The sequence below is a fragment of the Phoenix dactylifera genome, unplaced genomic scaffold (assembly GCF_009389715.1).
Source record: "Phoenix dactylifera cultivar Barhee BC4 unplaced genomic scaffold, palm_55x_up_171113_PBpolish2nd_filt_p 001694F, whole genome shotgun sequence".
Classification (NCBI taxonomy): Eukaryota; Viridiplantae; Streptophyta; class Magnoliopsida; order Arecales; family Arecaceae; genus Phoenix; species Phoenix dactylifera.
This window is the reverse complement of record NW_024068993.1, coordinates 28979-45191: the sequence shown is the minus strand read 5'-3', so window position 1 is coordinate 45191 and position 16213 is coordinate 28979. Positions and strand designations below refer to the sequence as shown.

Genomic DNA, 16213 nt, shown 5'->3' with positions numbered 1-16213 from the left:
CCACCTGGCATGTCCAGAAACTAGGTCTAACATGGATCTAACTGAGATCACAAACCGGTTCAAGAATCCAACTGGGTCTTACCTAGGCTGGATCCAAGCTGCTACTTAGCCTGTGCCATCACCAGAGTTTGTCGTTGAAGTGCGCAGCCGAACCAGCTGAGAACTTAAAAACTTTCAGCTCAAATCTCATGTAATCCTTTATGTATAGTATATACTTTTTTAAAGCCATGTTCTCATGTTTATCGGCTTTCATGATGTAAAACATGGATTGTTTCAACATATTGTCCTTCGTATCAATTTCCTTGGCAACTCGATAATCTGAAGGCGGATCATGTATATTTTTCTCATTAGTAACAGCAGGAGTAATTTAGCAACAATTTTTTGAGGATTGACTGCGGTAAAGATAGCCATAGTTTAGACGTGAAAGTGAATCCGAAAAGAACCATTTGGTTTTCATATTAAATATAGACAGAAATTTAAACATTAGATTAATATCTGTATTTCTATCTATTTATGTAAAAAAATAGATATGAATATGAACAAACAACTACCCGATTCATATCCAAATGTCATATCCTATTTTATTTTATATAGCAGTCATAATTTTTTTTTAAAAAAACAATCATCTTAATATGCTATTAATTTGATTTATCAAATACTTAGTAATATTTTTGATTATATAGTTATAAAATTTAATTATATGAATTATATCCATATTTATATCTATATTTTCGGTATTCAATTTATATCTATATTTATTTAAAATAATTATAAATATAAATTTTTATATTTGTCTAATATTTTTATCTGTACTCATCAAATAAAGTAAATATAAATATAAATATATTAATATTTGATCGATATTTTCAGCATTATTGCTGTCAAAAAGGCTCTTTGTTACACCATTTTTCACAGCCGCCTCCCCAAAAGGTTCAATTGCTGCCAAATTTTCCAGCAGGCTACAGCGACAATTTTGTTTGTGGCAGCAGTGTACCCTCCTTTGTTTTGCTCTTCGCCCATTCTTTTTGAGCCCTACTATGGCCTTTAGCGTCAAAGGAAAGCTGGGAAAAGCGAAAAAACTCCCTTCGTTTTATGATCAAGCATATTCTCTGGCCAGAGCCAACCGAGCTTTAGAATAATGGCGGCACCCTCTTGGGTATATATAAGAGATTAGGTGTTCAACACAGTTATGGTATCCCATGATAGAAGAGAAGATCTTCAATAGCTTGTTCTTCCGCCAACCTCTGGGCTATGTACCCTCTCAGGTGGATGAGAGCTTATACTTGACCTAACCCAACTGGGCCGGAGCTTAGTATTAAAGAACTTGCAGCCCAAAAGCTTAAGTTATTGGAAGGAAAAACGGATTAGGCTGACATCTCTTTTATTCATCGGTGTAGGACTATGATAATCTTTCCCACTCAACTTTATGACACTCTCATTATGATTAGCTCAGACTCGAAAGAGAAAAGGCCCGCTCATGGGCTGAGTCCTAGTTGACCCTACTAAGTCCTTCTCGATCCTAATATTCTCTAGCAAGATGCCTACATGATTAATAAAGATTGGGACGTATGATGGATTTGGCTCTGATGCCATTTATCATGGACTTTCAATCTAAAAGCTTAAGCTGTTCGGAGGAAGACCAGCTAGACCAATAAAACTATATGATATTTTTTTTATTAGCCAATATGAGGACTATGACACTAGGCCCCTAGTCGAAAGAATCATCCAAACACTAACGTTATAATATTCGCCTTATTTTTATGTTCTTACCTTCTTAGAGGTCACACCCCTTGTATTCCTTTGTGGATCTAATCGTTGGACCGGATCGCAGGGACATTTCTAGTACCTGGTCCCAAATGGCTTGATTTGTAACCTAGCAAACCCAAATTTTTTGGGCTCTGCGTCAGCTCGAGATGTTGGAATACCAGAAAAAGTTTCACCTCCGAAGGTGTGCTGATGGAACTTAAGAAAGAAGAAGGTACATCGAATTTCTGTGCATGGAAACTTTAGTGGGATGGGTCCATTAAGTGGACGGACATAGCTCAAGCGGGGCACTTATCTAGCTGGCTTGGACCCACATATACCAACTTGAAGCACACACCTTGTGGGTGCCAGCTAGCCTAGTGATATGTCTCTTGGCAGTTAGAATCAATTTCTAGCTTTGTCGGGTTGGAAGGTGGGATAAGGGCTTTCACTCGAGTGTCACAAAATTTTGCCTGGCCTTGCCTATCTGGGAAAGTTGAAATGAAGGGATTAGAATTATTGACCGCCACTATATCCAGCCAACAGCCCATTTTTGTTGCCTTATAGTTGCTAGTTGCTACCAAATAACTAAATATCAAATCTATCATTAACTAGCAATGACATGGAATCTCCAGTTGTTACGATAATATAACAAGAAGGATATCCTCCGACTGAATGAGATTTAAAGGAAACTAGAGATATAGTCTCCTAAGGGTGTTTCAAGTTTTGCATCCTTGAGTGTCGAGCTGAAAGTATCCAATCATGTTTCTGGGATGAATGAGAACTATCCATCTCCGTAATGAATAATTTGGCAGCTATCCACAATGGTACAATACTTTATGGTACAAAAGTTGCATCGTAGAGGATCCGAATTCGTTGGATAATGAACTCTTTGGATAATACTTGGTTAATTTAGCTATCCTATGCTGCCTAGTGAAGGCTAATTGAAATTGAACTAAACAAAGATGATTGAGAAGTGAAGAGAGCTGTATAAAACAAGAAGTAGAATTACCACATTGACCTTTGCATTTCTTTGAAGAAAAAGAGATAGTATTTGAACATTGTTAAGAAGAATCAATTAGTAAAAGATCTAGCATATTCATTGTCCGATAAAATGCTTTCTTTAAGACTTTATCCCAAGAAAGATTAGTGGTCATAAGGCTTGATTTTTGTTGGTGAAAAATTTGTCGAACCATCAATCAAGATGCTAAACATTTATCTCTCTAGGAGTCGCAAGCAGAAAATGAATAAGCTATGCATATGGGACACACATTGTCCTAATATTCCATCTTGCACATGTTTTGTATTGGGATAGCCACACAAGAAGCAACATACATTGGTCCTTGTCGGTTATTTTGGAAATATCCGAGTACCATCTCATTTATTTGATAATGCGATCAACTCCTAACTATTATTGATGTAGATTGATTCATTTCATCTTAAGGTAGAGTAACGTGATATAAAATAAGAGTGTAGGTATGTCTATTGCAAAGTGGGAAATCGAGTTTCCACCAATGACCCACATACAATAGATCATGGAGTTTAAATTTCTGAATAACAACAGGATAACTTGCTAGTGTATTACTAAGTAGAAATGGTAACAGTAATACTTTAAAAAAAAATCTTCAGAATGTAACAAAACCATGTCATGACTAGGAAAATATCTATATCACCTCTTATATTAGGTTAATGGAAGGAAGGTCGAAAAGAATTGTCATTGTCTCATGATTTAAAAGCTACATATATATATATATATATATATATATATATATATATATATATATATATATATATATATATATATATATATATATATATATAAAGCTACATATAAATATCCATCAAGCTTGGATGCAAAATTAAGATATGGACAAGAATGAAAGCTATTGCAAGATAATTTTTTTTGAAAAAATGACGATGTCGTAAGAAAAACCTTCGTAACACTAATATCACGAAACAATTAATGACCTCTCTATTTTTTTTAAATACTAAAAATTATTTTCAAGAAACAAAGTGAGATATAAAATATCTTACAGTGAAAAATGTGAGAAAGAGGGGGTGGGGGGGGGGGGGGGGGGGGGGGGGGGTGGGGGGGTGAGGAAAGAGGAGAGTTAAATATAGACAATTGCATGCTATTTGCCTATTTTAGCTCTAGAAAGAATTTTATGAGAATGAAAAGTGATAGCTTTTACAAATCAACTTTAGCCATTATAATTAAAAATTATAAACAAATAAGGTAATGACATTATTTAACTAGTATGGAGGCTGGAATTTTTGAAAAAATCCAACCAGGAATGATCTCAAATGAGTGGCTCCTTTCTTAACTAAGCATCTACTCCAGCAAAATACAGCTAAAAATCTTTTTGAATATATATTACTTGTACATATAGCATAACAAGGGCCTTGAAACAATCATAATAGGCCAACATTAGGCTCTTGTTTCTCATCCAAATTTTGGTATCAAAGGCCCTTCCAAGATAATGAACACAACAGTATCCAGAGGAATTTTGCCCTCTGTAAGTAACCATTGCCCCTTATGTTAAGCAATAAAATAAAATTCTCTTAAAACAAATAGTAGGAAAGAAGATAATGTAAAATAGTATCAATGGATGCCATAGTTAATAAATAAAATCCACAGTAGGAAAAAGAAATCTAAGATTTACGCTGGATCCAACGTGCACGGAGAGAGGAAGCCCAGGAGCGAGCTTTCTGCGAGAGAGAGAGAGAGAGAGAGAGAGAGAAGGGGGTGGCGAGGGAGGGCGGAGAAAAGGAGAGAGCTTTCTCTAAAAGAGTAGCAGCACTTGCAACAGTATACACAAGCTTCGTCCTCTTGGTAGGGGACAGCCCAACGGCTAAAAAAGCAAGCAGGATCCGGAGGCTTTTCTTTCTCTTTAATTCACAAGAGGAGGGGCGAGAGAGGCTCTCTCAAGCCGCCACACGACAAGAGGTCTTCTGGCCCGTTAGAATCCCAACCACTGTTCTCCTTCTTGTCGCCTCTTCAGTCCTTCTTCCTGCTGTCTTCTTCGCTCTCAATTCCCGAAAAAATCTGAGATTTTTTTCCCGCAATATCTAGCATTGTATTTGGATTCTAATTGAATCCAGATGCTCATTTACTCGAGAGCTCTGCGGGGTGGTTCTGCTTCGCCTTCGGCTTAGGCTTTGGTTGATAGAGGTATTCAAAATTCCTTTTTTTTTTTTTCCATTTTCCTGTTTTTATTTGTCCAATAACTTAATCGGCATGGTTCCTTTAGTTGTCTTGAGCGTTATTTTGAGAAAGGATCGTTGCTTTTCTGATTAGGGTTTGTCGTTTTCCCCCTTCCTTTTGTTTAGAGTAGGAAAGATCCTCTTTTTGGGGGGTTATTCAAATCCAAGAATAGTAACTTGGGGTGCCTGTTTGCTTAAGGAAATGGAGAACGTAGTGTAGGTAGGAGAGCGGGGGAATGGAGTGGTTCTTAGCTTATTCTAAGTTGTACTAAGGATCGAGGGAGAGCTTATTGCGATAAGAGTTGAGGAATGGGTAGTGAAGGGAGGTGGACTACTGCAGTCCCCATGCTTTGAGAAGCCTTTGGAGATGGTAAGGGGTTTGGTTGCCTTCTTTGATTGTGAGCACAGAGATGATGGCTTACTACGGGCTTGGAAAAGGCGGAGTAAAAATAAATTAAATAAATTAATAACGGAAGAAATGGTATATCAAAATTCATTCTCTTGATCACAGGTTCTATTTCCAATTGGTGTGATCTTTCTTAATTTATGTTTGCATTGAAAAATAGGCATTATTCCTTTCCTTTCTCTAACAGACCAGGCCAAACCCCCCAAAAAAGCTGGAGACTTGAAAATCCCTGATGGTCAAATCTTGATAAGTTAAGATTTGAAAGAGAACCTTTGGAAAAGAGTTTTGAAACATCTACCATTTAAGGATTTGGCCATCTGGATTTCTGATTAACGCATCCTTATTTGAGCTAAATTGTTAGAACATCAATGATTTAAGACTAGCAGAACATTTTTGGATTTTAAATCTGCCACCAATTTATTTCTTTATTCTCTGTAGCTGTATTACAAAACTTTTGCTATTCTTTGTAGTTGAAACCTATAGGCAGTGCTCTGGCTAGTTGCCTTCTCAACTTTCTTTAAGAAGTTAGAAATTGCTTATGGGTCACTGATTAATTTCCTTTGGCTTAAACGAATGTCTAGTAATTAAGGTAGATATATTACTTCTTTATTTCTTTTTTATTTCTTTCCATACTTATAGTTGTTATATTTTAACCGTTAACATTTATCTTTATATTAATTGTTAACTTTTATTTGTGTCGATGCATGAGTTTATAGTTTTATATCTGTACGAAAAAGTACAAAATTATGATTGATAATAATCTCAGAACATTTTTAGAACTATATATTTTGGAGGTACCGTTTTGGAGATGCTTTGTCCAGATTATGTTTAACTCTTTTGGTTGCATTAGACTATACATTGAATCTTTGTTAAGATTGAGATCATATTTTGAATGCTAAACTATGTGCATAATTTCATGCCCCCACTAACACTGGATTAAGAAACCTTTTTTTTTACATGCAACAGCCTTACACTATCAGGAGACTTAAATTTCAGGTTTCCCACTTCCATTGCTGGTTTTCTGTAGCGAATTTTTTTGATAATTTTTCAAGGGAGATTTTTGTAACTAATATGACCTTTTTATTGGAGTTTGGAGTAGGCTTAGCTTGCTTTGACAAAATTTGAATGGTCTAAATCGATGTTATCTAGCATGAAACTGAACAACTTAGCTTAGTGCTTGCAAATATGCACCTTTTTTTTTACTCCTATCACAGAAAGAATGGCATGCTAGAAAAGAAAAGAAAAGGAAAACTGAATTCTTTTAACATACTGTCATTGCCAGCCCCAAGTCTGGATGAGAAAGGTGAAGAGTTGACATCAAGTTGTTAGTTTGCTGTAAAAAAATGTCAAAAACTATGGAAAACTGCTGACTCCAAATAGTTGGGAAAGGGGCAAGGATGGCCAATCCGTGCAGAACTAGCTTGTTCGGATCATACTAAATTGGACTGGATGGGGGCTGGCACGGTTCAATCTATTTATTCGAGATGGGGCTGATTCGCTTAGAAACCACACTCGAATATAAGTCATGCCCCACCCCTCTTGCATCGCTGCCAAACATCCTTCCCTCTCTCTATCTCTCGCTCCACTAGGGTTAGGGTTAGGGTTAGGATTTACTTAGCCCTCCCTCCCCCCCCCCCTCTCTCTCTCTCTCTCTCTCTCTCTCTCTCGCCTCGCTACGGTTAGGGTTCCCCTCCTTCCCTCCTCCTTCCTCCCTCCTTCCCTCCCTCTTCCTCTCCCTCCCTCTCTCTCTTCCTCTCTCATTTTCTCCCTCTCTCCCTCCCTCTCCTTGTTTTCAATACGCTCCAAGATGGCATGGTACGAGTCCATGCTGTACCAAACCGGTCACCAGTTGGTACGACCTTCGGTATCGGTTACAAAGCTAAATGCCCGGCAGTATTTGTTGCAGCTTCCGAATATCTAAGGGAAGTAGATAATCTAGATACTTTGCTTTGTAATTGCACATGATACTTAATTCAATCCTTTTTTGGTGAGGAGACATGCAATACTCTCAATCATTTTTCCATGCTTCCTCATTTGTATTTTAGCAGTTGCTTGAACATTTATCCTGCAAAACATTCCCATGCAGGACTCTTTTTAATGCAATATAACTTTATTTGCTTCAATAACCTCTTCAGCTTGATATGCCAAACTAGACATAAGTTATACTGCATACAAGTACTCTCCTGCTTTGTTACAAATCAACTTTGCAGTTGTTCTGCAATCATAATAGGATTTCTCTGATTATCATGGTCTTATTCTTACTTTCCAAATACTTGCATATCAATTCATATTTGAATAATTTGATGCATTAACTTATGTGGTTCAATGTTGCAGCTATAAGAGTACCCAGATACAATGAGGAATTGAAATGAATGAACCAAGGCTAACAGTTGGTCCTTCCACCATGGATAACATTGCACCTGACTGTCCTTACCCAGGATGCTTCTTCTGTGTCATGAAGGAGGGAAATGCAAACAAACGAAGAACAAGTATCCTGAAGTTTTTTAGAGAGCTTCCTTCTCAAGATGATGAAGGCCAAGTTCTCCCGATCAGTGGCCTTTGGAACACTGCCATGGCACATCCAAATGATTCCGAGTTTATTAACTTGGGAATATTTGAATGCATGGCTGCATTGATATGGAAGGGCTTAAAGAACAAGCGTTGGCTTACACACGACCAGAACATATACATCCCCTATTATGCAGCTCATATAATCGGATCTTACACCATGAATATGGAAGAGTTTGCAGAAACTGCGGTGCATGCTGGAGTCATTCCTCCCTTAGTTGAACTTTTACGAGGTAGGCTGACCTGGGTGGAGCAAAGGGTAGCAGTTAGGGCCCTGGGACACTTGGCTACATATCCTAGTACATTCCCTGCAGTGGCAAGTCACGGAGAAGTCCTTGAGCTTGCCATTCAGCTGGCATCAAGTTCTCTAGAGATTGTCTACTCTCACTTTTACCAGTTTGTGGATAGGAGACTAAGCTATCACTGCGATCTACTTACACGGGGCATGGGTGGTGTGGATATGGAGTCCAGGAAAGCAGAGGAATGGGCCAGTCAGTTACAGTGCTGGTCTCTTCAGCTCATTAACTGCTTTGCTTTCAAGCCTGAGTTTCTCCCTGATATATGCAAGCCAGAATTTTTAATAAAATTACCAGGCATGTGGGGAGGGCTTGTCAATGAGAACTCCCCAGCAGGTATTGGTTTACTGCGAACAATTTGCCAGCATAAGCTTGGGAGGAGTCCTGTTGCTAACTGTCCTGGTATCATTGACGCGCTATGTAATATAGCTCGTTCATCTGATGACTGGCAGTACATGGCTATTGATTGTCTTCTTTGGTTACTTCAAGATCCAAGTGCCTGCCATAAGGTAATATGCTACATCTATGTATGTTCCTTTCATTATATTTGCTTATCCATTTTTTGTAATGGAAGCTGGCATCTTCATCTGTCTGCTATGGTGAAATTTGATAAGGTGATTATTTGTTTTTATGTTATCTACATCTGATCATTTTTTCCTCTAGCTTTCAAATAAAGCTGCGCTATGTGTTCAACCCCCTCTACTGAACATGGTTAGGACAAAGAGCAATTAGAAATGAATCTGGCAACTGATGCCCTGGAATGGAATATGTAAAGGCTGTTAGCCTTACAGCCACATCTTGAGATTCTAAACACCCTCACACATGAGATTTCTTGTTTATTGATGTACGAGACACTGTGATTATGAAAACAATGTTGACGTCATACATAAGCCACTCCTTTCCACGGGACTGTATTCGAACAAATGCAAGATCTGCTTCATTTCTTTACATGCTGGTTGTTCCTTTCAGGCAGATAAGATCATCTGCACAACCTTCCATGTTCTAACCTCAAAAAGAAACCAATCCCTAACATAATAGCGGCACTTTACAATGATGGACGTTTCAAATTCAGTTATTAGCTAATCTAGATCATCACATGAAGAAACTGGAGCATAGAGCAATCAGCAGACTGACAGTCCTGTAGGCCCCATCTTCCTCCAGAAGATGCTGTCTGAGAAATCTAGCACAAGCTTTAATAGCTTTGTCCACAGTTCCAAGCTTGAGAATGTTGTGGGTAAATGGGAAACCCGATTCTATGAACTTAAGGAAAGGCTGCACAGCTTCCGTAAGGGCGTTAAAACCGGAGCTTTTCGTAGTGCTAGCAGGAATGCTTGTGAATGAATCCCATCTCCCAGCAAGCTTTAAAATCAGCAAGAGAAACAGCCCTTATTGAATTAGGGCACGCTATGGCAACACAGGACTTACGGGGTGGGGGCTTGCTGGCTACTTTGCGAGCCTTCACTACCCCAAATTCTGTAACTTCCCTTCTTTCGTTCATCCATGAGGCAGTCAAGAGTAGTAAGGTGATGCAACACTTTATTTCCAGAACACTGCAATTCAAACAGAAGAATTGACTTGGTTTCTTGACATTGCCAAACTTAACCATAGCCAATTATTCTAGTAGAAAATTTGCCAACTATCTTAGGCATTTGTTCATTTTATGATGGAGCTATACTCAGATAAGATCATCTATAGATCAAGTATAAACAAAATATGTCCTATCTCACGCTTTTCCTAAACTTTTAGACATGATCACTTTGATCAACATCTTAAATTCTGTGACAAATGACATAGCAAACATTGTGCAAAAGAGTAGACAATTGATAATTCTATTTCTGGTTAAAATTAAGATACTATTGCTCTAAAAGTTCTTGTTCAGGCTCGTGGAGTTATTGGCTTTTTAATTAGCACAATTCGCAATGCTCATCATATACTGTTAACCAGTTGGGGATTTTATTGGAAATACATCAAGAGTTCTTTAGCCATAGAATTTGTTGTATTTCTCTGAAGGGCGCTGTATTTGGTGTTTAATAGGTGATAGATAAGGCAGCCCCAGCACTTACAGATTTAGCAGAAATTTCAACTCTTGGTGATCATAAAAGACTTGGCGACAGTATTGTTAGTGTTCTTCAAGCATGTATACAGTCAATTGGGACAGCATGCAGTAGCCATACGAAAGAACAGATTGATGAACTTTTGAGTTCCAGGCAGAGATTAAAATGGGAGAAGAATATGCCAAAGGAGGATCTACATATAAAGCAGGCAGCAGCACTGGTTGTTAAGCTGGAAGGGAATTCTTTATTTTCTTCTGGTAATATTGCAGGAGCTGCGTCAAAGTACTCCGAAGCACTGGCATTGTGCCCCGTGAAGTCAAAAAAAGAGAGAGTTGTGTTGTACAGCAATAGGGCTCAGTGCTATCTTCTCTTGCAGCAACCATTGGCAGCCATAAGCGATGCTACACATGCATTGTGCCTTCATAACCCTCCTAATCATCATGCCAAAAGCCTGTGGAGAAGAGCCCAAGCATATGATATGCTTGGTTTAGCTAAGGAGAGCTTGTTAGATGCTATTCTATTCGTTAATGAGTGTTCTCAGTCAAATGATCCTGACCTGTCCTTGAGGCAGAATAAAGTTCCTGATTATGCTGAAAGGTTAGTGAAGAAGCAGATGCGTGCTGCATGGCTATTCGGAGAAGCAGCTATAAAGCATGGGGGAGTTCATTGTGATGGTGATTCTGGAGATGTATTTGGCGAACGGGCTGATGACTCTGAGTGGGAGACAGCCAGTGAAAGTGATATTGGAAATGATAGAAGAGGAGAAGCAGATGATGATGAGAGTGAATGGAAAAATGATGACAGCCGGAAAAATATATATCGCAAGGCTTCTACAAAAGGTATCAAAACTCTTTATTAATTTAAAAACACAGAGAAACATTTTGAGTGCATACAATTTAATGATAACTATGGTATCAATATACTAAACACATATTATGTTATTTATTTTGATGATGTTCGCTAAATGCACTAAAAAGAGTTTTTTTTTAATTAATCTATTTTGGCGATTCTTCTTTGTATGCCTAGAGAAGCTAGTTGATATGAGAGTATTATTTGTTTTTCCCTGTTATGTTCCATATTCAGAAAAATTACTTAGTGGCATGGAGTAGATGATATTTATCTCAAATCTCTTAGAAAACATACTGGATGTGTTAATATTTATCTTGTGGTATGGCTGATGGCTGATGCACATTCGCCCATATTCTTTGACACTAGATCAAGATAACATACATGCAGCTGTGTTGCATTGAATTTTCACTTCCAGGAGTATGATCCAACAATAAATGTATCAACACTCTTTATTAATTTAAAAACACAGAGAACCATGTTTGAATGCATATGGTTTAGTGATAACTATGGTATCAATATACTAAATATATATTATGTTACTTATTTTGATGAGTTTTGCTAAATGCACTAAAAAGAGTACTGTTTTTCAGTTAATCTGTTTCGTGATTCTTCTTTGTATACCTAGAGAAGGTAGCTGCATGAGAATAAAATTGTTTGTGTCTCTAATGTGTTTCTTCTGCAGAAAATTTACTTAGTGGCATAGAGTAGATGATATTTATCTCAATCCTCTTAGGGAAAAAAATTACTGAATGTGTAAATATTTATCTGATTGTGGTATGGATGATGCACATTTGCATTGAATTTTCATTCCAGGAGTAATATCCAATAATAAAATTAAGGCATGAATACTTCTTTATCTACACCATCTGATCTCATGTGAGAGTATGCTTTGACATAGAGAGCTTCAAAGAATCGTTTTCTTTTCCTTCTTTTTTTAATAAACAGGCTGCAGCTTGATTCAAAGTGGACTTGGAGATGTTTCTTGGGCTTGGAAAGTTCATGCCACTCTGGCATCTCCCCCCTTTTGGTCTTACTGCACAACCATTTGTCGAACAATGCCCATACACAACCAATCCTACTTACATGGAACCTAACTAATTAGTTCTAATCTGATGGGGCATATCCGTTTGTGACAATCTTGATTTGGTAATTAAAAGGTAGAAAAGATGGATGTTGTCTGACCCATGGTCTGCTGTGCGGGTACCGGGCATCGGACCGGTTGCTCGGTGGCACGAGTCGGTACGGGGCTGCGTCGTGCTATGTCGGACCTGTACCGACATAGTAGATGAGGCGGAAGAGAGGGCAAACGGGAGAGAGGAAAAGAGAGAGATAGAGAAGAGAGGGAGGGAAACCAGCGGAGGGTGGCGGAGGCCGGTGAAGGGCCGGCGGAGGCCGACGCCCGAGCAGCGGAGGCCACAACCATTCCTCTGCTGCTCGGGTGCCGGCCCTTCGCCGGCCCTCCGCCACCCTCTGCCGGCCTCCCTCCCTCTCTCTTTCCCGCCCCCGCCCGCTCGCTCTCTTTTTTCCTATCTTTTCTTCTCTTTTTTCTCCTTCGGCAACAGTTTTGTTTCCGTTTTCGGAACCATCCCGATCCACTGCCGGGATGGCTTGGTACGAGCGGAGCTGTCCAGTTCGGGATGGTTCCACCGACCTTGGTCTAACCTGTACCAATGGGATCAAATTAGGGCCAAAAATCAGGACTCACTTCCACCTGGGTTGAGTTTGGATCATGTGTCCCATTATCCTTTTGTACCCTTATGTGATCATGAAACTGAGAGTCAATATGAAGTCACTGAAAGATTAGTCAAGAAAAGTTCATTAAATGATATTTGACTATTATTACTTTATGTTGGGAAGGCCCACTTTTAAGGCTATTTTCATCTCCTTTTCATCTTCTCTTCTTGTCTCATTCCTTCTTATTTTGGCATTTGCATGCTTAGTTTGGAGCATATTACCTATCTCATGCATGCCTGGGAAGGCATGAAGAGCATTTTTTCCGTATTTTTCACTACATCAAATCCTAATTTAGATTGCTTAGCCTCTTAAAAGCGATTTTTTTAATTACTGTCTTCTCAACATCTAATAATGTCACAGCTGTGCTTTTGGGAATTACTGGGCCTCTGAATTGAGTTGTCCTAAATCTAACCCAATCTTTTGCAGGAATGTAGAAGTTAGATCATATATAGAATGAGCCGCACCAATATTTTTATTTTTTTAAACGCTATCTTTTCTTTTAGTTTGTTTCTTTTCTTGTTCTTCTTTGAAGTTCTCTGTAATGGCTCAAATGTCCTAACTAGATTTCTTAGCCTTAAAACCTGAGATGGACGTGCTTCTTCTCCAGTTATTGATCTAGTTCGTGATATGTTTCAGGTGTCCATACATATATTGAGGAGGGGAAGAAGCACAACCATCTCAACTATTTGCAGTTGTAAACATTTGTTGTTAATCTTGTTCTTGTAGAGGTCCTAGGTTCAGCCTTCCCTACATGACAATTTGTGACTTCTAGAAGGTTTTTTTAAAAATATTACAATGATTGTACTCTTCATTTCATCTAACACTTTGAGGGGCAGCACATTCTCAAAATTATGCTGATAATTGAGGCCTTGGTAGGCTGTATCTTCCATGAAAGATCTGTTTTTCAAGTTAGTTTCAAACCACGACCTTTGACTGATTGGTAGCGATTTTGAGCAAAAGCTGTTGTTTTTTTCTCCCTGTTGTTCTCACCTTTTCGTTCAAAACAAAATTCTTTCCATCAATTCTGAAATAAATATGAGACAAATGCTATTGACTCTGAAATGCATTGTTTGTGCTGGAGTTTGTTAAGGAATCAATATGAGCAATAAGTCTTGCAAAACATCGAAAGAGGATATCAATAAAATTTTCTGGTAGGATCATCCAAATTAGATTTGCTGACTGTTTTGATTCTGGACTGACTAATCGTGAACAAAACTGGTCCATTTCATTCAAATTATATGCCATTCTGCATCTTTCCTACCCACTTAAGGTCCTCATTTTTACTTCCTCATTATGTATGCTTTTCTGGTCTTTTAGTCTATGTGCCTTTATTTCCAGCAACTAAAGCTCCAGCAAAATTCCTACCATCAACCTAGATGACTTTCATATCTTTCTCCTACGAACAGAAAGCACACTAGTGGTTACATTCCTCTCCTAGGGGGTGGTTCCAAGTTCGAGTCCTGAGTGGTGCATCCTGCAGTATTTGAACCTGGGTAACTTTCCTTGGGCAGGTCTTCTCTTTCTTCCTCTCAGTTAAACAAATGAAAAAAAAGTCATCTTTTTTCTATTTGGCTGCCCTTAAGATCTTACTTCAGAAAAGTTGTACCATGCTAAGTATATTGCACTTTAGGCATGAAAGACTATAATGGATCCACATTTCCTGCTCATCCACCAAAAGAGATGAATTGTCTGTGTAGTTTCCATAATCACGCTGCTCTCTATCTTTTTTTTTTGTTAGTGATATGTCATATCATAGATATTAAAGATTAAAAGAGCTAGGGTCAAGTGAGGAATTTCTATCGCTTTTCTTTTATCTATTTCTGCAATCAGTTTACATGATCTTGTTTTGACCTTTTGAAATAGATACCAGTCATGGATATAATGTGCTGCTTGCAGAAGATGATGCATGATTTGCGTAGTATTTGCACAAATGAGATCAGAGACTGTGAACTGTCATCAGAGGTTGAAGTGCAAAAGGCGTTGTTCTTCAGTTCTTTGAAGTGTGAGTTCTACTGAGGTATTCATATCCCTTTGTTTAATGTTGAACTGAAAAAGGACTCTTTTCCTATCCATTAATGTTGTTGTTTCTCGGTATGAAAATTTTCAAGTTGTGTTTGGTGATATTGTGGGTTGACGAGGCCTTCATTTGCTTTGGAGTGGTTGGCAGAGCTGGATTTGTATTTCATTGGATTTACTGCTCTATGGTGAATGCCGTGTCTTCTGAGTTGGTAGTTTGATGATAATCCTTTTTATCTCTTATGAATATATGCCAGGTATTGCTGCTTTTCAGAGATCAAATGAATCAAAATGTTGAATATTAGAATATGTCATATATACTTGTGCAAAAAATGCAGCATAGTTAAATGGTTTTATTCTTGTTAAAACATTTTCCTCAGAGGTTTCTATTTTAGATATCTATTGTAGTTGCTTGTTGCTTTAAGGGTAAGAAGAGATCAATGTTACAGGTTTTTCATCCTATACAATTTGAAATGGGGTGTTTCTCATTCTAGCTGGGGCCCCTAAAGCATGAAATAACTACTATACATCTCTCTCTATACTGGACCTTCTGTTATGCTCCACAGGTGCTGCCATGCGCCTTCTTCTAAACAATTTAACCTGTACAGTTCGAACTCATTCTTTCTAAACTTAAAAACATTTATTTTCCTTGATATTTTTTTTTAACTGATGCCATCTACTTTCTGGCATTTTGGGCCATACAACATAGCCAGTTTAATATATTTTTTGCTTAATTTCTTCCAGAAATTTTTGTGGTGCCATGTCACTATGCTTATGGTGAATGGATATCTCTTTCTTCTGTTCTACTTTCACACATCTCTAAGCAAGTGTTGCACTAAGAATTAATATTTTTTGGTATATTCCTTCAAGAAGCTCTTTCTGGTACCATGTCAATGTATTTATGATGACTGGATTCTCTTTCTTGTGTTTAAACTATACTATATCCACTTTTTCTCATCTCTAGGCATGCTTTTACAATAAGAAAATTCTTTGTAAAGTAGCTTTGCTCGTATATTATAGTTAGAAATGTGAAAAGCCAATAGATGATATGTTTGGCTTTTGCTCCTAAGTGATATTTTAAGATAAGCCTCTTGCTCTTGGAACTTATCTCTTTATACCCTTTTAGGCTTAAACATGACTAAATTCCTGGACGTTTGGAACTGAGAGCCCAAGTTTCAGAAGATAGCTCAATACTATATTAGCCTTAAGGATTATATTTGTTGTTTTTTTTTAATGGTGGCCTTTCCTTTTTAACTAAGCTTTGGCCACATATTAATCTCACTCATTAGCCACCGCTGCCACTGATCAACTCATTCACTCATGCCATTTGCTCTTACAACAAT

The 16213-nt window shown here is 38.0% G+C and overlaps 1 protein-coding gene across 4 annotated transcripts; it reads left to right on the top strand.

The window, feature by feature from the left end:
- The first annotated feature begins 4447 nt into the window (after positions 1 to 4447).
- LOC103720234 lies at positions 4448 to 15139 on the top strand. 4 transcript variants are annotated; one of them, XR_606120.4, is made up of 5 exons: positions 4448 to 4915; positions 7688 to 8726; positions 10252 to 11110; positions 13491 to 13629; positions 14751 to 15139. XR_606120.4 is itself a non-coding variant. In XM_008809842.4 (4 exons), exons 2-4 carry the CDS (start codon positions 7722 to 7724, stop codon positions 14762 to 14764), a joined length of 1911 nt encoding a protein of 636 aa, XP_008808064.2. In that variant the 5' UTR covers positions 4448 to 4915; positions 7688 to 7721; the 3' UTR covers positions 14765 to 15139. The 4 variants fall into 4 exon arrangements, 2 of the variants coding, with proteins under 2 accessions (XP_008808064.2, XP_008808065.2); XR_005510067.1 differs by lacking the exon at positions 4448 to 4915 and adding an exon at positions 5299 to 5317; XM_008809842.4 differs by lacking the exon at positions 13491 to 13629 and having other exon boundaries at positions 14718 to 15139.
- The last annotated feature ends 1074 nt before the right edge of the window (positions 15140 to 16213 follow it).

Coding starts and splice junctions, on each gene's coding strand:
- LOC103720234 (XM_008809842.4), top strand. CDS start 7,722: ATGAATGAACCAAGGCTAACAGTTGGTCCTTCCACCATGGATAACATT. Junction 8,727..10,251: donor ATCCAAGTGCCTGCCATAAG/GTAATATGCTAC, acceptor GGTGTTTAATAG/GTGATAGATAAGGCAGCCCC. Junction 11,111..14,717: donor TCGCAAGGCTTCTACAAAAG/GTATCAAAACTC, acceptor CTTTTGAAATAG/ATACCAGTCATGGATATAAT.